The 25222-nt window shown below is 33.6% G+C and overlaps 4 protein-coding genes and 1 long non-coding RNA gene across 7 annotated transcripts; 4 read left to right on the top strand and 1 right to left on the bottom strand.

Moving 5' to 3' along the window:
• Positions 1-897: 897 nt before the first annotated feature.
• Positions 898-11186, bottom strand: LOC135834872 (uncharacterized). The gene is made up of 5 exons (XR_010556787.1): positions 11054-11186; positions 10204-10394; positions 9951-10081; positions 9732-9851; positions 898-2772 (listed from the first exon to the last, which is right to left on the bottom strand). It is a non-coding gene; the product is annotated as an uncharacterized LOC135834872 (long non-coding RNA).
• Positions 1295-11054, top strand: LOC135834868 (protein enabled homolog). 3 transcript variants are annotated; one of them, XM_065348845.1, is made up of 10 exons: positions 1295-1431; positions 1677-1766; positions 1859-1945; positions 2022-2131; positions 2874-2951; positions 9518-9653; positions 9743-9837; positions 9914-10101; positions 10181-10412; positions 10497-11054. In XM_065348845.1, the coding sequence occupies exons 1-10, from the start codon at positions 1361-1363 to the stop codon at positions 10565-10567; spliced, it is 1158 nt and encodes a 385-aa protein (XP_065204917.1). In that variant the 5' UTR covers positions 1295-1360; the 3' UTR covers positions 10568-11054. The 3 variants fall into 3 exon arrangements, with proteins under 3 accessions (XP_065204917.1, XP_065204916.1, XP_065204918.1); XM_065348844.1 differs by having other exon boundaries at positions 10178-10412; XM_065348846.1 differs by lacking the exon at positions 2874-2951 and having other exon boundaries at positions 10178-10412.
• A 491-nt stretch (positions 11187-11677) lies between the features above and the next one.
• LOC135834869 (transport and Golgi organization 2 homolog) lies at positions 11678-13415 on the top strand. Its single transcript, XM_065348847.1, has 5 exons — positions 11678-11895; positions 12063-12294; positions 12397-12624; positions 12732-12845; positions 12948-13415. The coding sequence occupies exons 1-5, from the start codon at positions 11754-11756 to the stop codon at positions 13075-13077; spliced, it is 846 nt and encodes a 281-aa protein (XP_065204919.1). The 5' UTR covers positions 11678-11753; the 3' UTR covers positions 13078-13415.
• Positions 13416-13551: 136 nt separating this feature from the next.
• On the top strand, positions 13552-17198 carry LOC135834871 (ethylmalonyl-CoA decarboxylase-like). The gene is made up of 3 exons (XM_065348848.1): positions 13552-15952; positions 16071-16304; positions 16636-17198. The coding sequence occupies exons 1-3, from the start codon at positions 15781-15783 to the stop codon at positions 17070-17072; spliced, it is 843 nt and encodes a 280-aa protein (XP_065204920.1). The 5' UTR covers positions 13552-15780; the 3' UTR covers positions 17073-17198.
• A 3894-nt stretch (positions 17199-21092) lies between these two features.
• LOC135834014 (vitellogenic carboxypeptidase-like) lies at positions 21093-22849 on the top strand. The gene has a single exon (XM_065347852.1). The coding sequence runs from the start codon at positions 21512-21514 to the stop codon at positions 22847-22849; it is 1338 nt and encodes a 445-aa protein (XP_065203924.1). The 5' UTR covers positions 21093-21511.
• Positions 22850-25222: the final 2373 nt, after the last annotated feature.

Genomic DNA, 25222 nt, shown 5'->3' with positions numbered 1-25222 from the left:
ATTTTCATTTTTTTTCTGCAGTCAAATTTTTCGCGTAGGTAATTTTAATTTTCATTGCATTCTTTTGATATTTTCAACAATTTCATCGAGGTAATATTCGTCAAGATCATTTTATTTCCATGATGCCATCTTACTAGATTCTTGCTGATAAATCAGAGAATGATGATGGTCGATTTTAAAAGGAATATAATACCTACATAGGCTACATTCCATTATTCAACTTGATGATTTCAAGAGAATATTGATGGAAGTGGAATGATCATGTAAAAAATCACGTCTTGAGTGGCTCGTGGATTTATCCATTAATTCAATTACTTATGCAGATTACAGAATTCATAAATGAATTCGTATTTCGTACTCATGAAACAAGGTAAGCATTGAGAAACTGGTTCGTAAAACAGCTACACTCAAAAATCTCATTTTTACTAAATTTCTGTTCAACTCCACCACCGAACCATAAGATTTCTTGTGCAATAAATTCAAAATTAAATTGTACATTGACAACAATTATTTTTTGAATCATTTTCTCAATTTCTCATCTCATAATTTGCCATTTGGAAAATTCACTCATCGTCGTCGAACTCAAAAACATGATTTAAGGGTTCCATGGAAAAGGGGCCTTAGTCATTTTTTTTGTTTTTTTTTCTTTCAATTTTTAATGTATTAAAAAAAAATTCAAATTATTTCAACTTATTCAGTGATAATGAAGTGTTCTTCCATGAAAAAAAAAAACCGTATTGGAAAATGTTAGCTTGTATAAAATTTTTTAGTCTATTTAAAATTTTGAACTTGTACAAATCAGTGAAAAAAAAATTTCGACCAAGGCCCCTTTTCCATGAAGCCTTTCGATTGTATTCGGTAATGTACTCTCTTTGAGCACAATATAGCACATTGGAATGGCAGAAAAATGTATATTCAGTACAATTCATCATATTACAATACACATCGAACTTTAAACACTAAACTAAAACGAAAAATACAATTACAAGTTACATTTCAAATTGCACTGAAGCTTTGAGCGTCATTTTGACCGACCAGTGACGTCACTGGTCGCATACTTCAGAGAATCCATCTCTGTAAATGGTTCACTTTTGCAGTGATATCAATTATTTTATTTTGTGCCTACCTATATATTAGGTATAAATTCAATTTTAATTATGTATTATCAAAATTATCGATCCTTGAACAATAATTTGAAACATTTTTCATGGGAAAATGCCCATAAAAAGTAACATTTGTGAACAAATTGTCCAGTGTTATTGTTTATTAGATTCAACAGTGAACTTTGTCCACCGTTTTTAGAAATCATATATTTTATTATTTTAATACCTCAGTGTTTATTTACTCGTAATTCTTAATAATGGGACGAGAAAGGAGATCTTCTTCAACAGAAGAATATGAGTGTGTAGATTCATACACATTTCCTAACAGGTATGGAATTCGTTTTGCTTTTATCATATCTATAGTTTTTCTATAGATGTGTTTTTTCAACACAGATTTTTGAGAATTTGGATTTCGGAGGTTTTTTGAAACCTTTGTTTCAACACTTTAGATTCCATTCAGCAACTTTTAAAATCTAGAAAGTCTTTACTTTTTTTTTAAAGTGAACTCCAAAATCCATTATCAAAATAAATCTACACATCTAATATGAAAACAAATTATGTGTTTGTGTACAGAAGCCGAACGAGAAGCAGAAGTCCGACTCATCACAGTGCATCGTCTTCCACTCGTAATAATCGCGTTTCAAGCTCTTCTGTATCGAAAAGGTAAGTAATGTACATTGTACAAATTAATTTTCAATTATACAGTAGCATTGATCAAATCAATCTTACTAAAATGCTAATTTTTAAAAACCTAGAAGTCCGCGCAGAGAGGACCGATTTCGCAGAACGAATTCGCGTTCTAGGCAGAGATCTCATTCTCAGGAAGAAGGACGTAAATCAAGGTAAGGGAATATATAGGTAATCTGTTCGATACCAGAGTTAATTTTCTTTTACAATAATTTTTCTACATTTTAACAGACGCGAAGGAAATGTCAAATTGACTAAACCAACTTATGGAGGACCGAAGGAACCTCTTGTTTTGGATTCTAATATCCAAGTGACTCGTATAGTGACAGTTCATCCTCGACGTAAGTAACATTATTTAAACACGATTAATATTTTATCATTGTGCTTTCAACTAATGCTGAGGTTAAATAGTTCATCATGGAAACATCTTTAATAGTTGAACTGAATTATAGAAAAACACTTTCCCCTTCTGTCACGTAATCGTACTACTTTTTTTTTCAAAGTGGATGCTCGACACAATTCACATAGATGTGTACAATGTACATATTAAGGGATGTAAGTTTGCATCACATGTCTCAAAAAGACAGTAACTTTTTTAAATACTACCTACGATAAAATAACGTAAAAAAAATATAAATAAAATAATAATCTCCATTGAATAAGTAGAACGTTGAAAAAAAAATTCAATCCAAATTATTCGAATTAATTACTGTAACTTAATAAAAAATTGAATTTCATATTCAATTTTAATTTCCATAAGTAATTTTTAATTTTCAATTTGTTTGCTAAGTATATAATTACGTAATTTTACGTTGGATTTCTCAAATTATTGAAAAAATTTTAAAGTTTGAATAAAAACCTTCTCTTACTTAATAATATTACAATTCACTGTTCCTTGAATTATTCTGAGATCACATATCTTTCCATCGTTGACGATGTCCGAAATATTCCAAGATTCCAAGATCGAGCGCCTTCGTAGTGCCTGGAAAAAAAATTGAACTTATTTTTTTACAAGCATCTTTTCGCCTCACTCCTTAAACTTCGCACTCCTGTCACGTAATCGTACTATTTTTGTTTTCAAAGTGGATGCAAAAGCTCGACACAACTCAGATAGAAATACATCACGTCGGAATCTAGCAGAACGTGAAGAAACCCATGGAAGTTAGTACCTATTTTAGAAGTATTTAGGTATATTTAACCTTTAGCATGGAGATCTTAATTGAGACAGGAGTTGAGTCGATCGTGTAGCATGCTGGAAATATTCAGGATCTGCGCCTGTGCTACAAGAACTAACGAAGTATTGGTCCACTTCGACGAGTAATCCCTTTGAAATGATAAATTGACATTTTCACTAACGTAAAGTTCACAGATAATATCAAAAGGTTGCAATATTTTCAATTTTAATGCATCGTAAATTTTAAACGTTCGCTTGGTAACAAGGATAAAAGATCTTTTTTCCAATAGAATTCTCTGCTCTCATAACAAAATGTATTTGGAAGCTAGTTCGTTCGGTATGAGTAATACTCGAAGAACGATTGAAAACTATAAATTAAAATTGAGATGAAAAAATTGAAGAAAATATAAACGACCATTTTCTATGATTCTGAGTATTCAAAAATGTTTGAATTCAATTTTCAACGTAAAGATTTAGATTTAAAATAAATAAAAAAAAGTATTCTTAAAACTTGGAGATCTCATCGAAGTATTATATTTTTCAATAATTATCACGAAGTGGGCCATCCCTTCAAAAGAGATTCAATAGCGACCAGTGTCACTACCAGTCATCAACTTGATCGAAACTTGGCAAACACGATTTTAATTTATCCCTTACTCTCGTATAGAAAATCAAAACGGAATCCATTTTTCAGCCTTGTGTGAAGCTATAGTTTTCATTTTCTCGTATATTTTTTTTCGTCAAAATACTTAAACTCTTATTTCTTAGCACCATTATTTTGTTTTTTTTCCTTCGAACATGGCTTATTGTCTTCACGCTTTTTTCTATTATTATTTGCAATTTTCTTATTACTTTTTTCTTTGCAACGTAATATCAGGCGTAAAGTATTATTTTATTTATCAAATTTTGGAAAGTTTCTTAGGTGTATGGGTATAATGATTTCACTTGACTATAGCTTTTTCAACGTAGAGGTTTCAACTTTCAAGGTGATTGTATTTTTCAATGTATTGCAAACGAAAAATTATAATAATGGTTTTAGCAATTTTAAACTGAGAAGCGATTTTGTATAAGATTGTATTCTTTTAAAAATACGTAATCAGAATCAGAATCCTACAAATGATGTTTCGAAGAATCAGTTCAGCAAAAATCTTCAAAAAAATCAGTGGCTAAAATAAGAAGATCTTGAGTTACCTACGAGAAGGACTGGAAGAAACTCTTCAATTAAGCGTCATAAGAACGGATCTCACGTTTTCAGTTCACTCAGAAAACAATAAAGGAAATTTTGCCCATCAAATTACCCAGTTCAATGAAGACTGCTTAAATTACTGCATGGGATCGTTAGAAAAAAGTCAACATCAACACCTGTGTATTTTTAGAAGGAATTTTCCCAGGATCATACAGCAAGAAGCTACACCTTTGATTTCTTGAAGATATCGATCATCTTTTTAAATTGTTTTTATTGAAAAAAAAACTTCAGTTTATTTTTACTCGAAGAGCTAATTTTTCATAGCATTGAAAAATAGAATTAACAATTTTCTTTATTAGAAAAAAATATCAACTGTTCAATTAAGTAATTTTAAAATCCAAGTCGAGTAATTCTTATTGTAAACGAAACATTTCATCGAATGAGGATGGCGAAGTCTTTGAACTTCCGAAAGTGTTTTTTTTTCGAGAAAGAAAAGGTCTTCAATTTTTTTACAAAGCAGATTTTTTTTTGAAATCTCAAGGTCTTACCCGTTAATGTTGTTCCTTTTGAGGGAAAAATAACACCATAAAATTTTTGTTGAAAAATATCAATATTTAGAGGTCGAGCACAAGGGTTGAATGTTGAGAGCTGCGAGCACGCGCGAGAGCAATACTTCCCACGACGGCGCCGCGGGAAACGCAACGTAGCTTACGGGGTTGATTTCGCGCAACTGTAAGGAGAGCGACATCTCCACTACAACTTATCAAGTGATACTAATCTTTCTTTGATTTTTAAAACAACCATAGAAAAGTATTGATCGTGATTTTTCGGCTTTAGAATTCATTTGAACCCAAATTATGGAATTTAGAAACTGAAACATTGAATTTTCATACCAATTAACAGCTTTAAAAATATATTAATAATAGTCGATAAAATATCAACTTGAAGTGTTGAATCTTATACAAGGTGTTCAACAGTCTCGAAAGTCCTTTTATTCCTACTAAAGTCCTACTTTTCAACAATTTAATCCAAAAGTCCTACTTTTTTTCAATAAGACTTTTCCAATTTGTCCCCTTTTTCTGGAATTTTGAACAAATTTTGTAAAAAAAAAAGGGCTCATTTGTTGAATTTTTTTAGATTTTGAATTACAAAAAAAAAAACATTTTTGAGAACTTTTGCCCTCGCTTCGCTCGGTCTATTTTTACATCTTCTTTTCCCCCGCAGAAAACTTATTGTTCAAATTCAAGAAATGTTCGAAGTTTGAATCAGAAAAATAAACTCCTCTCTCCATTAAGAAACTTTTTATTTTTACTTCTCAAACATGATTGAATTTTGAAAGCTTTTGGCCTCGCTTCATTCAGGGTTGTTTCCTTTTCTTTTTCAAGTTTGGATTTTTTTTTTTTTGATATCTACTTAATAATTCGGATTTTAAAAATTTTGAAACACGTACAGAAAACATCGTTTTCATACCCTTCAAAATATTAATTTTCGGGATTTGCCCTCGCTTCGCTCGGGTCCGTTTGCTTTTATTTTTTCAATTTAAAATTTTCCAAAAAAAATCGTAAAATAATATACTTACATTTTTTATACATAAGTAACGCGTCACACAAAAGAAATTGTTTTTATACTTCTCGAAATGCTGATTTTCGAGAGCTTTTGGCCTCGCTTCGCTTTGGCCCATTTTCTCTTCTCTTTTAATTTTGAAATTTTCATTTAAAAAATCATCATTCAAATACGATCGTTTCTTTGCCTCTCGAAATACTGATTTCCAAGAGCGTTTATGCCCTCGCTTCGCTCAAGCCTGTTCGCTTTATTTTTTCAATTTTGAATTTTTTTCAAAAAATAAAAATAAAAACAAAAAATCATTATTCGAATTTCAAAGTTTTGAAACAAAATGATAAAACTTTTTATATGTAACTCATCACTCAAAGAACATCGTTTTTTATAGGTAACTCTCGAAATACTGATTTTCGAGAGCGTTTGCCCTCGCTTTGCTCAGGCCCATTTGTTTTTTTTTTCATTTCAAGTTGTTCAACAAAAACACTACTTGAGTTTTTGATTTCAAACGAACATAATGTGATATTGGCAGGGGTTTCCTTTTGGCTATCAGATTTTAGGTTAATTTTTATCAGCTTAAATAAAGCTGGCTATTGGCTGGCGATTAACTGGCTTTTGGCTTACGAAAACAAAAATACCTACAACATGTGACCCCTCAAAATACTCGTTATGATGCGCATTAGACGATTGTTAAAAAAGACAATTTCATTTCTGTGGTATCAGTGAGTGTAAAACGCAAGTCGTGAGTCATAAAAAATAAAATGTGAAAAAAAAATTTTAATTGAATAATTTGAAAATGAAGAGTGATATTCCAAAACTCGCTTTGTCCATTTTTATCAAAGTTGGGTTTTCAGTGGTACCTGGTAGATGAAGTATTAACTCACATTCCTACATCATCAACCTACCAAAATGAGGTGTTAAACTCACCTAAATAGCCAATTCACTAAAAATTTGAAAAAAAAATAATGTTCCAAAAGGCGCTTTGTCCATTTTTATTGAAATTTTTTTCAGCAGTATTTAGTGGATGAAATGTATACCAACACTCCTACATCATAAATCCACCCAAATAAAGTGCTAAACTCGCCTAAAAATCCAATTTACCCGTTTAAAGGGAAACTGTTTTTCCTCTCTCCTGAAAAGTTGTGAAAATGGACAAAGCGAGTTTTGGAATATCACTCTTCAAATCATTCCAAGTTCATTAGCTTTTGACTATTAGGTAGCTATTGGCTGGCAATTTTTCATTAGGTATGGCTGGCTTTTGGCTATTGGCTGAAATACCATTGGCTTGCATCAGCTGTTGGCTTTAGCTATTGACTGGCTGGAAATCCCTGGATATTGATTAAACTTGAATGTAAATCTTGACCCCCCCTTCCTCCTCCCTCACCTTAAAAATTCCATAAATGCTCGAAAAATGACCTGTTGAAAGTCCTGCTAAAAGTCCTACTTTTCTATTTTGAAATTTCGTTAAACACCCTGTTATAAAATATTCGCATTTCAACGTAAAGTTATCCCATACATTTTTTTCCTACCATTGCCGACTAGAATAGACTTAATACAACCTCAAATTCATTCTAACTTTTTCCTTTACTTTTCAAAACTTTCATATTTCTACCTACAATGAGCTTTGGAATTTTAAAATTGATATTGAATCTTCATTCATAACATCTTAGAAATCCTACCAAGGACTATCAAGGACTAGGCTTACTTATATCATGCATTGTAGAGGGGATAACGTTTTGTAAAACTGCTTCGATCGTACGAGGAAACGCAACGCTGCATTCCTCACCGCGCAACCGTGGAAAGTTTCCGCTCGACGCGCTCCTAACTTTTCAACATTCAACTCTCCTGCGCGACCTCTAAATATAATTATTTTGACCAAATAGAACACTTTTATGGGGTGCAAGCTACCAAAATTTTGAAAAAAAGTGTTTTCTATTGCTCTTTTGACGCACCCTAGGCTTCATAGTATTTTTTTTTCATGCAGTGGAAAGTGTTTAACTGTTTTAAGTTTAACAAGTCGGAAAATATTAAACAGTATGATATTTTTTTTTGAATATTCCATTTTTTTAAAAAGGGGAAGGGGTCTAAAAAGCTATTCAATTTGTAAAAAAAGATGAAAAATGGAAAAATTAACGATGTTCAAAATTTTGAAGAAAGAAAAAAATGGACAAAAATTTTTCAAAAGACAAGACAAAATTAAAACATTAAACTGGTCATTTTTTCCTAAATATTTCAATTTTTTAAATAGCAAAAGGGCGAAGGGGTGAGGGGAACACCCAAAGAATGGAAAGTAATTACGAAGCAATTTTTCAAAATCATACGTTTTTTCTGAATAACCCTCGAATGAATGATATTTGGAAAATTTTCGGATATTGCGTCTTCTTTATTTTATTTTAGAAAGTGGAACAATTATACGAAAAGAACGCGTAATTTTTGGGCAGGGGAAGAGTAGGATTGAACAAAAACAAAAAATTCCGAGATTGCATTTTTTTCAAAAAAGGGAACGCAAAAAAACGAAATGAAAAAGTATTTTGGGGGGGGGGGGGTTGACGGAAACAAAGTAGACATTTAATTTTCAAGTCGTGAAACGAAATTGAAAAAATTCGGTTTTCACAACATAATATCTTTCGACAGGACATTATTCAAACGCTTCGCGAATCAATTTTTGAAGAAGATTTGAATGGAAGGAGGAGGGAGGGTTAAAATGTTTTCAATTTCAAGGTGTCGACTCCTGAAGCCGAATAATTACTCGTTTTTTTGATCCGACCTCTTGGAACCTCTCCTTTCGGTGCCCTAAACATGGCAAAAGTGTGAAAAAATTTCAAAATAGCGTGTGGGATGTCGTTTGTTAGGTTTACGAGGACGCTGAGATCGATTATGCACCTATTTTTTGGATGCAATCACCGAGTGACCCCTCCTCCTCCAGTTCGTTACTAATTTCAGAGAAAAAAATTACAAAAAATCTTTCTCAAAAGATACCAATTTTGTGATTTTCTTCCGCGTTATTCATAAGGATAGAGTATTGAACTTCTAATGACGAATATTGGACTCCACATATCATAAAAAATCTGAATACTGCCATGAGGACTTCGCCATCTTGATCAAATTGAAAGTTTTTCCGTCGCGAATGATGACTTTAAAAGCACCGAATGGAAGCTGATCATTTTTTCTAAAATGTACTCAAATAGGTATTTTAGATTACATTTTTAAATAGAATGACGTACAAAATAATTGGTTGACTTCAAGTGTCATTAATCAAAAGGTGTAAAATTTTCAAAATTAATCACCCCTGCCCTGATTTGGTCATATAAACTTTGAGCTTGATCAACCGATTAACTATGACTCAATTTAATTCAATTTTTCTTTGAGAAAATTCCAAAAAAATCGACATGGTCTGTTTTTAGAAATATTAATCATTTCAACGATGTCTGGAGAATATTTTCGATTTATATGCCAAATGTGGCGAGTGGTTTGAAAAGTAAGTCGTTATAAATTATAATATTTTAAACCCTTTTAAGTTTTCAAATCGAAAATGATTTCGCTTTAATGCATTTATACCGCTTTAGTATGAAAAAATACGCGCTTGGAGCTTTTAAATGGCGAAATTTTATTCGAAAATCAATTTCAATTCCTCCTATTTTCCCAAATAAGTACTTGATTGAAAAATCACGCTTTTTATCGTATCGCGAAACAAATAGCTGAAAACTGGGTTCTTGTTTCGATTTTGTATTAAATTTCCCACTTATTGAGAGCATAATAAGCCTTCGAAATTCAAGCAGTTTTTTCATGTACAAATTTGAAAATTTATAGACTCTTCGAGCCGCGAACGTGGAAGCCCTCCGTGGAAGCGCAGACAAAATTCGTCAAATAGAGCAACAACTCGCGAAACTCGAAACCGCTCGCGAGATAATAGAAATCGAGGAACAGAACCGCGAAGAAATTCAAGGTATCTACGATGTTGACGAAAAATGGTCAAAATTAACACTCGTTGACGCGTCGAATAAATTTATCAATTTTCACTCACCCTTTTTTCAGAGACAGGCTCAGAGATCGCAGTAGAAATACGTCCAGAGATCGCAGACTTGAGAGATCTCGCTCTGGTCAAGTCAGCAGTCGATTTTCTGGCCGAAGTGCGTACATAAACCTAAATCAAACGATAAATATGTATTAATCAATGTCGAGCTAATTTCTAATTTGTGTGTAAAGATGGGTATGACGATAGAGCAGCTAGGAACAGAAATACCTCCAGATCGACAAATAGAAGAAGATACAGTCGAGGCAGCAGACAGGAAAGCGACGAATATTCGCATTCATCGCATCGAGAGTCGTACGAAGAGTCGGAAAGATCACAATTAGAAGATGATCTCGAGGGCTCTGAAAATTCAAACGAAAATGTTGGTTTTTAAAACTTACTTCAAATTATAAAATCTAAGTACATAGCAACGTGTCTAATCTGAAAATTTTCTCAAGCAGGAAAATAATGAAGAAGAACTTACGCCTAATGGAGCTCCGGTCGCTTATTTTGTTAGACCTCCTCCGCCGATTACACCAATATGGGCTCCGTATCCATACCGGCCTCATCCGCCTTTGTTCCATCCACTGAGACCACCTTTAGGAATACCTCCTCCTATGGGTTTCGTACATCGGCTACCAAGGCTTATTCCATATCCACGACCACCTCCTCCTCCTGGATTATATTATCCAAGTTAGTCAAAAAAATTATAAAAATATTTCATTACGTAAAAATCGAATCAAGCATATATTAATCACGATTATTATTACTTCACAGGACCTCCTTTGCCTTTGCCGCCACCTCCAATGTATCGTATTGAAGGTGTTTCGAACACTACAAAAGCATGACACCCGATCTCTAAATTTCCTTTTGAATCAAAGTGAATCGATTTATTTTATACGTAGGGTATATTTACTCGAATTTTCAACTTTTGCTTACCAGATAATGCCGAATTAGGAAGGTGTTAGCATTTAACACGACGAAAATTTCGTGAATGTAGTTTTTTATAATGTAAAAATTATCAAATTCGTATCATTTGTAAATATTTTTATATACTGTTGTGAATTATTTCGATTTTAGATGTATTATTTTAAGGTCAAGACCGCCATTGTACTCAGGATGATGTGTTGATTAAATAATAAAAAAAACATTATGATATTTCACAGTATTGTTCATTGCACAACTTCAAATTCACTTTTATACAGTATATATGCTCCCGAATGATCGAATTTCAGATTAATCGCCAAAATACTAATCACGAATTATATTTCGAGTAAAATAAGCGAAATAATTTCAACCAAGTGCACTACTTATCCACATTCATTTCCGGTTACCTTATTCACTGCATGCAGGATTACAAGGATTTGTTTGAAAAACGTGTGCACCACTTACAAAGTTAGAAAAATATTGAAATTACGTTATCTCATCGCGATGGAACTTGTATAACGTTAAATTAGAATGAAACACACATGAAAGTTAACAATCGAATGATTTTGTTCAATTATTTTTAATTAATCAGCTCAAAAATCAAAAATGATAAATCAAGTTGAAATCTCCATCACAAAATAAGGAAACACCCCGCCCCTCTCCTGCCCATGAAGTCCCTTTGCCTGGTGCATCCTTGATTACTTTGCTTACTCGTGATTGGAATTTTTATTTTTTGATATTTTCAAGTTTCAACTTTCTTTCAATTCGATAATTGCAATTTGATTTATTTTCCATTAAATCAAACTTTGGAGAAGATTACATTGAACAAAATAAAAAAAAAACGAAAATAAATAAAATATGTTGTCGTTTTGTTGCATTGACGCATTTCGAAGCTCTTCTTTTTTAGGTACTTTTTCTCTGTGAAATGAGGCACTGTGTAAATTCGAGTGCACTCGAAGGATGTAGTTCTTCATTATTTCCGGTAGAGAGCGACTCTAGCGACACTTGTTGTTTTTTCTTATCAAAATCAAATGTTATCACATACATTTCTGAAATTCTGAAACTTTTACTTTTATTCTGTTTTATTGTGCGGTTCCATTAAATAATATGTGCATTACATTTTTTTATATTAATCCTCGTGCTTCGAAGAATGAATACAGGTTAATAATAGTTGCTAATCGCGATGAATTTTATAACCGCAAATCCATCCCTGCTCATTTCTGGGAGGAAGATAACTCGATAGTTGGAGGTTAGTAAACGTTTTCTTTTCTCATAATAATAATATGTACCTACAGGATGCTGATCTGCATGAGAGGTTTTTCAGTTCCTCGAAAAAGCTTTCTTTTTGGAACTTAATATTCAAGTTTTCGTGTCATCTTCATCTCATAACACACAAAATTCAAAACTATGTTACAGGTCGTGACTTAGAATCCCCTTCACAAGGTACTTGGTTGGCTGCATCGAAGAAAGGAAAAATTGGAATTTTATTAAACATCGATATTCGAATACCCAAGTCAGAGGCTATCAGCAGAGGTGTTTTGGTCAGTGATTTCCTAAAAGAAGATTCAAATGCGCGCGAATTTTGTCAAAATTTAATAAGCAAACAACGCCAGTTCAATGGATTCCACCTGTTGCTGTTTGATTTGAAGTACGTACATTTATTACCTACCAGAGTTTCCCTCGTTTTTCAGATTCTAGTGTTATTAAATAATTTCATCCAGTGGTTAATTTTGAATGTAAATTGTTTCAGTTCAAATGACATCAGCGCTTTCGTGCAAACTAATTCTAAAAAAGATATATCAAAAGTTGAAGAATTGGAGAAAGGGTATCATGGTTTCAGTAACAGTCCAGAATCGCCTTATAAGAAAGTAATTTCGGGTAAAACGAAGTTCGAAGGAGTTGTTAACCAGTATAATAGCATCGATCAGCGTGATGTGCTACTCAACGAACTTCTAGCTGTGTTAAAATCAGAAGAAAAGTATGTTTTCAAAGTAACTTTGACCCCCCCCTCCCCTCCCCTCCCCTCCCTCCACTCAATTTATATAATAATTATTCTGTTTTTCAATAATGGTACTACGTATATAGACATTATCCTGATGACGTTTTATTTGAAACCAAAAAATTGGTAATGGATGAACAGTATATCGAAAAACTTGGCAGTGTTTTTGTGCGAATTCCAGAAAAAAGTTATGGAACCAGGTAAAATTATTTTGGTCATTTATTTTGTAGGATTATTTCATTCGTGACCGAGATTTATGTATTTTACATTTATGAGAACTCACAAAATTGTACATTTTTCAGAACGCATACGATCATATTGGTAACGCAAGAGAATGAAATCGATTTCAACGAGTTCACCATGAAAGAGCCGATAGATTTAAACAACGTAGAATGGATTCATTCTTATTTTCTAGTCAAATCAACAACTTAATTAATTTTTAAAAATTTTATACGTCCTTATAATAATATGAGAATTTCGTGTGATTTCAGGCTGTTTATATCGATCAATGGTTACCTTATTAATTTTAAAATTTTATTCATTTCGTATTTGTTGAAACCAGTTGTTACATTTGAGTTTTACTTATTGTTTGTAAATTAAAACTTTCATTGGTCCTTTCGGTAAAACTGTAATTGAATCGTGATTTTCATAGAACTTAAGGCTTGAGTAAATGGGAACTTAAAAAAAAGAATTTCAGAAAGATGAAAGAGCGATACTCGATGAGTGAATTGGTGATTAAAGCGAATAAATTGATAAAAATATTCTGAAAATTGATTTTCATTTTCATTCATTTACAGCGTGGGTAGGTATATATTTCTTTCCCTTTTTTTTTCGAAAGTAAACTTCAAAAATCGAGAAAATCACCAAAAAATTTGAAAATTTTTCAAAATTGGCAATAAAAGCTGGAAGCTTTAAAACCACTTGAAATCCACCTGCAGTCGACTTCGTAGCATATTGAAATCAGTTTGCAGAATGAATTTCGCTTTTCCATCTCCATATTTCAAGTTTCAAAAATCTACTGGAGGCTCCAGTAATTTTCAAATTGTTGCTGGAGGCTCCAGTAATTTTCAAAAAGTTACTGGAGGCTCCAAAACAACTTGAAATCCACCTGCAGTCGACTTCGTAGGGTATTGAAATTAGTTTGCAGAATTAATTTCGGCTTTCCAACTCAATTTTGTGGGAATTTCGAGTTTCAAAAATCTGCTGGAGACTCCAGAACTGCTCAAAACGGTTTGAAACAGTTTCCAATCGATTTGGCGTGTTGAAAATAGGGTATATCACAAATTTCAGCTTTCTTGGTCAATTTGGTAAAATTTTTATTTCCCCCTCCCCTCATTTTTGGCCTTTTGTTTTTCAAAAATTCACCAAAAATCGAAAAAGGCACTTCAGCACTTTAAATTTTGACAGGTGATAAATTTTTGCCTGATCTTTCGATCTACTTTGGTACGGTTTAAAAAATTTCGTGAAGTCTTGTGTTGGAACGCAAAATCTGCGATTTGCCTGATCTGTCAATCAAAATGGCCACCATTTTGTAAGTTAAGGCCACTTTATTTTTGAGGACTAGGGCTAGAAATGTTCCTTTGGACTCTCCCTCTAAGAAAAAAGTTGTCCCAGAGGATCGAGGGAGGGGGGGGTGCAATAGATCCTTATACGGGTTCCCCGACTAAAAATATTTCCTCAGTTTTAGGAATGATATCTCTCAATATTCAATATTTTGGTATTATTAATGCGAAATATTTGAGAAGAACCCCACTAGGAAGACATATAATATACCTGGTGAACCCTTTCAAAGTTCATATTCGATGAGATGGGTAGTCCAAAATTGGAATTTTTCATTTAAAAAAATAAATTTTTAGGCACCCCCTCCCCCAATGAGGCCCTTAAGAGGGTCCAACTGAAAATCTAACTTCATATTCGTGTTCAGTGGGGCCAAATTCGAGAATGTGGGCTGCCCAAAAATTGAATTTTTCACAAAAACTCAATTTTTGAGCAACCCCCTGGCCCAATGTGGCCTGAGGGTCCAACTGATAATCTAACTGAACATTCGTGTTCAGCGAGTTGATTGCGATACCCATATTGCCAATCTTCTTTCGACCCAAACTGGGGGAGGTGCCCATGGACTCAAAATTGGGGTTTCAATAAGTTGTTTGATTCTCTTCTGTATTTAGAGGCCTGCCTGCAAAATTTCAAAACCATATCACAGGAAGTATCGATTTTTTTGGTGGTGTCATGACACAAAAAAATTTTTTAGAGCGTTTTTTGAGTTTGTGAAGATGACCGACCTGGAAGAAAAATTTGAAAAAAATCCAATAATAAATTGTACCTACTCATGCAGGTGTATTTTTGGAAGAAAAAAAAATTTCTTTTGTCAACATCTCCCCCCTGGAGAGCCAAAAAAAATTTTAAAAATTCACGTGGCTAGACTCATGTCTACTTTACCTTACCTATTTTGGGTAAATTCAAAATCTTTTGTTAAAAACTCGTTTAAGTATGATTTTTTTATTGAAAAAAAAAAAAAATGTTTTTTCATCACTTTGGGCAAGGTGTGGGGTAGGGAATTTTTTTGAGTCCAAAATTTTTTTAAAGATACCTACCTAACAATGTTTCATAAAAATTTCAAAAATCATTGCCATGCGGACATTTACTTGACTTGAAGGTAAAATTAAAATTTATGTACTGTAAAATGTCAATCAAACTGATAACTGGTTTATCACATCACTCGATGTTTTAATAATTTCGTGTAACAATAAAAATACTTTGACTTCACAATAAAAAGTAATCCACATTTTAGTTAAAAATGGTGGATTCAAATTTTTTATTTTAGGACACTGTAGAAAGATACAAAATAGACTTCAAGAAGAAGCAAAATATTGGTAAAAAATAACTACTTATTAAGTAAATTTAATGCAGTAATTTTTACACAGGTAACCCTACGGATATTTCCGTACATCTGGCAACCCTGTAAAATGAGCATTATGCAAACCAACGTGTACCGGTGTACCTTACCGAACATAACCCATTATTCATTTCAATAACCTACTTATCAGAAGTTCAAGACCGCGGTTCATTGTTTTACAAAACATTGTACAGTACTCAGTACGTGATGTGCTTGTTATTGAAATACCTAAGGTGAAAATGAATGTTGCTCCCGAAATTGATTTTTACAAAGGAGATGTTTCTTCGGTCGATGAAATAAGAGCTAAACTTGGTACATTCGAAGGAGGAGAAATAACTTGTGAAAAAAATGATTCCGATGGTATTGCAAAAATATGCATCAATCACCCAGAGAAGAGGAATGCCATAAGTGGTAAGGGTTTCATCTTATGTATAAGTACACAATGTTTTCTTTTTACTTAATGTGTGGAGTAACGATAGGGATAGAGATAGGTATACTGAAATTCATACGTATCATTTTCATTTCACAGGTAAAATGATGATAGATTTTGAAAATATCGTACACGATTTACAGAAATGGGAAAATGGAAAAGGTGTTATCATTTACGGAGCTAATGATATATTTTGTTCTGGAGGAGATCTCAGCTACGCTAAAAAAGAAAATACTCCAAGATCTGGCTACGAAATGTCAATTTTTATGCAACATTTGACCAACAAATTTTCTCAATCTACTTTGGTATCAGTAGCTTATATTAACGGAGGAGGCAAGTTTGATTAAAGTTCATTTACCTGGCTCTACTGGACACGTTCGACACCTGACACTTATGTGCCTGTTCTAATGCTGCGTCACAGTGAAGAGACATTGACATATATATCGCTAAAAATGAACCTTTTGTAGCAATTCACTACGCCATAAAGTTCTGAACTTTCGCTTACATCAAAAATAAGGTCAGTTTTTGGCATCAAAAACCATGCAACAGTACCTATCGAATGTGTTCAAATAAGAGCTCTTTTTAGAATGAAAATTCATGTACTTACATAGGTAGGTACCTACTCGTATATCGTTTAAATTTTACTCTTTGATTTGATTCACAGGAGCCATCGGAGGTGGATCTGAAATTATAACCGCTTGCGATTTTAGACTCTGTTGTTCAGATGAAAAGACAAAAATTGGATTCGTACACAGTAAAATGGGCATCGTGCCTGCATGGGGCGGTACCAGAAGATTAGTCGACATTGTAGGAAGGCGGAAAGCGTTAGATTTAATTTTAACTGCAAAATTACTCAACAATAAGGAAGCATTACAAATCGGTTTAGTTGATGATATCGTGAATGATTTCCAACAAGCTTACGAATGGCTCGCTTCGAGAGTAAAGGCTCATCGCAGTATTACGAGAGCAGCGAAGGCTAGTGTTTTGAATGGGTCTCTCATTACTGCCGATGAAGAAGAACTCGAAAGAAAAATATTCGCTCCTCTTTGGGGAGGAGCAGCTAATAAAGCTGCATTACAAATGAGCATTAAGCATAAGTGATAACTTATTTTTTTACTGTATTTTTTCAAAGTTTGTTTTCGTAATGTTTTATGTGTTGTTTAGAATTCTGTTTAAAGATGATTCATTTTTGAAGAACGTTAAAATAAAATGTTTCATTTCATCAAATTTTACTAAAATTGATCAACTTTGAAACTTCAAATTTGCCCAGCTCCTTCAAAAACGAACGTAGGCTCACCAATTTTCAGCTAAAAAAATGCTCTACCAACATCTCTAGGTATACCTAACCTACCTATGTAAGAAGAATGGAGTAAAAGTACCGACGCATGTAGCCTGTAAACGCATCCATCAAGTTCCCCAGGTGAGTTAATAATTTTGTGTAGCTAAATAATTTTCAAACTCTTATTTGAAAATTCATTCCAGAATGTTTGGAAATGAATATACTACAAAATCACATAGGAATGATTTCTTGCATAATAACTTTGTCGCTGACTAGTTAGCTATAAAAGCTGTGTACATAATTCTAGGCCTCGAGTTATCGCTTTTGTTTTTGTTCGATTTTGTGATGAACTTGGAGAGTTGAAAAAATTCATTAAATTCAAAAATCAAAGTCTACACTTTTCAACAAATGAACAAATAGTTTGGTAAAAAAAAACGAATAAAAAATTGTGTAAGTATACTCAAGAAGTGATTGATGAAAATATGTAGATACATATGTATTACTTACCCTACTTAATATGACCAAACAAGAGGCATTAATCAATTACATATATGTGAGAAGGGAATGCAGCAGAGAATAAACAATGGAGTTGCTTTCAATAAATTACATGGACCTCCGACTATTTTAGAAAATGGAGAATTGGTCATGTTGACTTCTCTTCACCTATCATCCTATGACAAAAGATCTTTGATAAAATTACCTATTCCAAAAAAGATATGGACCCTACACATATGTAGATCAGCATGTCGGAAGGAATTGCTACATTACATGGTGAAAAATGCAGCTGATCCAGTAGACAAGCAAATCGTGAATACATGTCAAATGATGTCATGCTTGAACAAAAATCAGCTGCAATAGCTGAAAAATGACCTTAAGCAGAGATCCAAATTCGACAAACGTGACTTGGTGGAAAAATCAATGAGCCAAAAGATGAGTTAGAAGAAGAAAATGAGGATGAGAATGAGGTCAATGACCCCACTGACCCGGAGTATTTACTGCGAGGTTCGTGAAAGCAACCTGAAATAAAAAACTGGAAAAAATTCACCAAAATTCAGCAGCAGAGATATAAAAGAATAGAAAAATTCCGAAAGCAGAGGAAGAATTTCGAGATGAGTGTCAAAAAGCGCTTGAGAAAAAACCGAGTAAGTAATTTAGTTCACGGTTCTTACATAGCAATTGGCATACTTCACGACTTCTCGATGCTGTAATTCATCCTGATCAAAAAATTTAGGTGCCACTTTCTAAATCCAGATAGCTTTTGTGTGCTTAATTCTATAAATACCTATTTCACATCTTTTTCTACTACGCAACTATTCATACATCTACCTAGCGGTGGAAAATTGATCGAGTATTATGAGTAAACTAATTGTTTCAGAGAAATAGGAAGTACTCACCCATCTCTATTAGTTCACTGTAATCTTTCTGGTCATTTGTTTCACAATAAAATGTTGCTGAAGGATTTGGGAGGAATCTCCAACTGGGCTGCTAACTTCAATATGGTGATATCACCTTGAGTCATTTTGCACTCTTGTGAGTATCATACAGTAGCTAAAACAGCTATGGCGAAGCGACTGAACCGCTTCATGATAGATAAACACCCAGCCAGCTCACCAGGAAACCTCACCGGCCGGGATTTGGATGGATATAGCAGAGCACGAGACTTCCTTTCCCAAAGGTTCTCGAACCCTTTGACAGTGATCCAATCAATTATTGTAAAATTGGATGTTTCGCAGCAACTCTGCTGAATCATTTTTTTATGGGACCATGCCAGCCCAAAGACTTTGATATGCCAAATGACCACTTTCCAATCACAACCAATAATTGAAAAAAAATCGTTCAGTACTTATCAGAAAAATATTATCATCTTGCTAATCCTGACTGTAGGTACCTAATGGAAAATTTATATAGTGATTGGTTGACCTACTTCAAAAAGTTTGGGCACCAAGTTTTCTGCTTCACCTATTTACTTTTTGAGCAAAATTGAAGACAAATCATTCATGTTTTGAAAAGAACAGTTCTAATAACGGTAGAGCACGTCAACAGCCAAGCCAAGCGATTATCCGAGAATATTGTCGATGGGGGGGGGGGCTGCTCGATTGGTATAAAAGTTAGCGAGAGACCTCACACAAATATAGGAAAAATTTAGGACCCCAGACTTGAACTATCACTTTTCTACCGGAGTATCAAATTTTAAGATTTACATTGAAAACATGAAAAATAAAAATGTTGGTCATGATTGATCATATTATTATATCCTCTTTGAAGTGAGAACACAGTTTTCGTAATTTATTCACTTTTTCAGGTCATTTTACGCAACTACCTACTGAAAATGTTCAAAATTGTATAATTCTTATATTTTGTAGTCAAGTCATGCAAAACCTCTGGAAAGATGACAAAAATTTTAAAAAGATTTTCTCACATCCAAGTGAATGTAATCCTATGAACAATTATCACTAAAAAAAAATTCAACATTTTTTTTCCTATTTTCAATGTACCAAAATTTTGAAATTTGAACCCCGGTGGAAAAGTGATGGTTCAAGTCAAAGATTCAAAATTTTTCTGTAGCCTTCTGAGGCCCTTCCCACCATCTTCATCAGATCCTGATGTGTTGGCTAACTTTTTTTTAATTTACTTTTTTTCTACGGTCTCAGATAATAGTGCGATGTGAACTCAATCAATGCGGGAGCATATTTTCATAAGTAAGTGATTTTTTTAAATCAGGTAGGTATTGTGTGTCATTTTATCAGTCAAACTGACGATGAAACTAATAAAACTGTTATAAAGCTTTCGATAAATTAACAGATTCGTAAAACGTATATGACGTTCAAGTAAGGTATAACTACCTTATTAATTATTTCAGGAAATTTCGATTGGAATTAGATGAGAAACTATTGACATTGATGACTCATGTTTTTCGGTAAATCGTTAGACAGTTGTGCAGCCACTTGCAAAGCTTGCATTTCTCAAGGGCACAGGTTTAAACTGCATTTTTTTGGGGCATTTGAGAGAAAAAAGCCAAAATCTTCCTTCAACTCAGATCTTGAAAGTACATAATGAGTTTTTAAATTCAGAGGGGTTGAATTAATATGGACATGACGCATCTGCCTCCAAAATTCGCAAAAAAAAAGAAAAACTTCACAAAAAAATTGTTATTTTAAAATTTGTAAGTACTTCAAAAAATCCAAAAACAAAAAAAATTGAAAAATGTGGGGCTGACCCCCTTAAATCCTCCTCTATCGGATCCTTCCCATGAGGTTTAGCGAATGTCTCCCGTGTTTGAAAATTTTGTTTTGGGCATCAAGCAAAATTGGTTTTTATTACCTATCTAACGTTTGAGGCTCAAAGGAAAATTGTCATTTTCGTGTTTTTTTACGTGCTTTGGTTGAGATTTCATTTTTTTTCCAGAAATTTTGACTTTGAAAATCTAAACACGACAAAAAATGACGAAAGAGCACGTTTTTTTTGCAAGATCTTGATTTTTTTGAGCATATTGCACTGATTTACTTTTGAGCTCCACAAAAAATATACATATGTTATACCTTAGGGTGTAACTGAATTTCTAAGAAAATTTCGTAGAGGGTCTCTCCTCGTTTTTTTGTAATTTTCAACCCTTCAACTTCCCCACTCCTCATATGAAACTTTTTTTTTGAAAAAAAAGGCGCACCACTTCTTGTTTTTTTTTCTATGAAAGTATCAAAATTTCTGGATCATCCTCTCCGGAAAACAATAGTTTTGAATTTTGAGCACATATGGACACATTTTTCGAGCTCAGGTGGGGGGGGGGGAGGGGATCGGCTCGAAAAATTTTTTGAGATGGTTTTACATCAAAATTGACATTTTTGGTGAGTTTTGTTAAAATTGGAGAAAAATCGGATTTCACTATCTTATCCTGAAAGTCTCATTTGCTCAATTATTAGGGTGATATGCGAAGCGTGAAAACTCGTCCAGTGGGGCATTTCTCACATAATTATAAACTTGATATTCAGAGCATAATATAGTTATGGAAAAATGCGACGATGGAATACATAAACAACCTCTTTTGTTGTGAAGAAAATTTATGCTAAATTTTTCGTCGTGCTTCATTTCTTATCAATGTTTCTGGGTTTCATCCCATCGAATGAAGAAAAATTTGACGACATGTTCATTATTCTGTAAATTCTTCGATTCGGCGAAACGCGTAACTTGTCATTGAGAAAAAGAACTCTGCATAACTGCTCGCGAAGTTACAATATAATTTATTGAACATTTGTTTCTCTTCGACATGTTCTCGGTTTTTGGCATTTTATTATTGTTAAATTATTCGACGACGATCGTCTACGCTGAGAATAATAATCGCGAAAGATTGTGTAATCGAATGAATCGATATTCGACGATCTACGATGACCCTGAAGATGAAATACCAGTGACTCGAAATAAACGATCATCACCATCTGCTGAACAAGAAGATCCTGAAGCATTATTCCTGACACCTTACATCGAAAATGACCTTATCGAAGAAGCCATCACCGAGTCAAGGGTAAACGAGCCATTTTCCTCTTACGAAAGTTACTCGGGCTTCTTGACCACGAATAATACCACCGAAACGAATCTCTTCATGTGGTATTTCCCTTGCTTGAAAAACGATACCAATACATCGTTGATAGTCTGGCTCGAATCTGGCCCCAAGTATCCGGCTTCTTCTCGAGTTTTCGATACTGCTGGACCTTTCGTCAGATCTTCAGGGAAAATACTTCGCAACAACAATACTCTAGTGAATGATTTCAACGTATTATACATCGATAGTCTGATCGGAGCCGGATTCAGTTTCACAAGGAATCCCGACGAAGGATACTCGAGGACTTTCTACAGGGCTGCGGCAGAGGTAGTCGAGGCGCTGAAACAATTCGCCAAAATGTTCCCACAATCGGTACAAAACGGATTGTACTTGAACGGAGGCGATATACATACGAGCAAAATAGCCTTATATTTGGCATTGCAACTTCACCACCATAACCATCACCTCGCGAATGGTTCATCAGGGGATCTTCGAGTCGATGGCATCATGATTGGAAATGGTTTACTGGATCCGGTGAAGATGATCGGTGTATCGGATCTGCTTTATCGAATCGGCGTAGCTGATAAGTTCACTAGCGAGTACTTGCAATCGATAGAAGAAGAAATCAAAAGATTGCTCAGAAGTGGTCAACGATTCCACGCTTATGAAAAATACCAGAACTTGATGGCAGAAGTCAACGAGCTGGGATACGAGCAAATGAACGATTTCACCGCGACAACTGCTGATAATTCGGATGATGGGAAAATATCGCAGATTTTTTCACGTGTTCGAATCAAACAAGCATTGCATGTTGGCCAGATCGCATATGGTAGCGTTGACGTACCTTTGTGTTATTTGCAACAAGATATGTTCACATCGGTGTCGAAAACTGTCTCGAGTTTGATTCCGCATACGAAATTCCTATTCTATATTGGGCAGTATGGAATAAAGGTGAGATTTTCCAGCTATTTCGTGATAGATTTGTATCGTGTATGCTTTAGAAAATTATCCAAAAATTGGGAGGAGGGGGATGGACTAAAAACGATGCACCATGCAAATAATTAATAGAAATTTTGGACAATTTCACCAAGAACAGGATTTTTTGAGCAATCTTGGCAAGAATAGGACTGTCTGAAAATGTTTACCAAAAAAGGCACCTTTTGAAAATTTTGACAAAAATGGAGATTTTTAACAAATTGTGCCAGAAATAGGATCTTCTAGACTATTTCGCCAAAAAATTGACGCTTTTTGACAACTTTTCCCAAAATTGACTCTTTTTGACTCGAACAAATTTGGCAAAAAAAAACAATTGTGCCAAAAGTGGGTACTTCTAGACTATTTTGCCCAAATATTGACACTTTTTGACAACTAGGACAAAGGCAAAAAAAAAACAAAACAAACAAAAATTACACTTTTCAAAAACGCTGACAAAAATGAACATTTTTAACAATTGTGCCAAAAGTGGGTACTTCTTGACTATTTTCCCCAAAAATTGACATTTTTTGACACTTTTTGACACTTGTTGATAACTCTTCCAAAAATTGACACTTTTTGACTGGGACAAATTTGGCAAAAAAAAAAAAACAAAAGCAAACAGAAATGGAACTTTTTGAAAATTTTGACAAAAATTAACATTTTTAACAATTGTCCCAAAAGTGGATACTTCTTGACTATTTTGCCCAAAAATTGACACTTTTTAACTTGGACAAATTCGGCAGAAAAGAAAAAAACACTATACCTTAAACTAACTTATGCAAATTTGGTAAGAAAAACTGCAGAACTGTTTGACAATTTTGACGAAAATTGGTCCTTTTGACAATATTGCTTTGGCAGAATTGGGCACTTTTTGAAAATGTTGACAGAAATCAACACTTTTTGACAATTTTGCCAAAAATGGGAACTTATTCTTGACTATTTGATAAAAAACAGAACTGTTTGACAACGAAAGAACTCGACCGCTACTCTCATTTTGATAAGCCATCAGCTATTCGCTGATTGCAAGAGAGTTTTTGTATTAACTTTTTGCTTATTGACTGCTTTAATGGTTCATGCTATAAAATTTTTCGTTAAAACAACTTCTGATGGCATAATGCAACATGATCTCACCCTCAGACATTTAGTATCAATTCAAGAATTCAATTTTTCTGATCTTTCAGTTTCCATAGAAAGATGTATAATTATTATAAAATTAAATTCAAAAATAAATGATTCATAGTACCATTTAAAAATTACTCGGCAAGTTTTTATGAATTTCTTCCCAAAAATTTCAGATCGATCATTGACAAAAACAACTGCAGGTAACTTTTTCGAATTTGACGCAAAAATAAGTATTATTGCTTAGCATTATAAAAATACTAATTGCAAGTACTCCTTAATTGGATTTCTGAAAATACTACTCGCTGATTGGCTGTATGATGACAACGATGTAAAATCAATTTACAATAGATTTTTCGCGCTTCGCTCAAAAACTCTAAAAATTAACACTTTTTCAACAATTGTGCCAAGAATACGAGTAGGCACTTCTTGACTATTTTTCCAAAAAACTGACGCATTTCTTATCTACCCACAAAAATTGACATTTTTTGACTTGGACAAATTTGCCAAAAAAAACAGAACCCTGAACCTCATTAGCAAATTTGTTTAAAAAAATAGAATCTGTTTGACAATTTTGACAAAAATTGGCTACTTTTGACAATTTCACTATAGAAAGGGACACTTTTTGAAAATGTTTACAAAAATGAACACTTTTCAACAATTGTGCCAAGAATGGGCACTTCATAACCTATTTTACTAAAAAATTTATGTTCTTTTACAACTGATCCAAGAATTGACACCTTTTTGACTAGGGAACATTTGAAAAAAAAAAAACATTTTTTTGGCAATTTTGGAACAAAAAGAGGACTTTTCAAAAAGGAAAATCAATTTTTTCGGATGTTTGGGTGGGGAGGGGGGGGGGTACAAAAAATTGTGGACTCACAATGTGTGAGAATTGGCTCCCCCCCCCCCAAAAAAAAGCCCTGATTTTCTTACAGAGAAATTTATAGTGCCAACGCATTCTTTTTTTTTATCGTTCAATTAATGATATATTTATTTCGCTTTGAAAAATTGGATACAAATTGGATAATTAAGAAGAAATAGTAAAATTTTGAACCCTCCAGCTGTTCAGGGTGCAGTACCAGGGCTTATAAAGTGGAATAATTTTAGAAAAACTTGTGGTTTTTGCCACTTTTAGATTCTCCTCGAAAATTGCGATTTGAATTTCTGAACATCATTGGCCCATTGAATTCAAAATTCCATGCCACCTATGTAATTGAAGAATTCGCGAAAATTTCAGTTTCCCATCATTTTTACAGCACTTTTTCACCATCAAAAATTCTATTATTTTGTAAAAAACCAATGCTGAGTTCGTATTTAGCTAGTCTAAATATCCAGAGATTA

This window comes from Planococcus citri, chromosome 2 (genome assembly GCF_950023065.1).
Source record: "Planococcus citri chromosome 2, ihPlaCitr1.1, whole genome shotgun sequence".
Taxonomy (NCBI): domain Eukaryota; kingdom Metazoa; phylum Arthropoda; class Insecta; order Hemiptera; family Pseudococcidae; genus Planococcus; species Planococcus citri.
The sequence above is the reverse complement of the archived record's forward strand: the minus strand, read 5'-3'. Positions and strand labels throughout refer to the sequence as shown.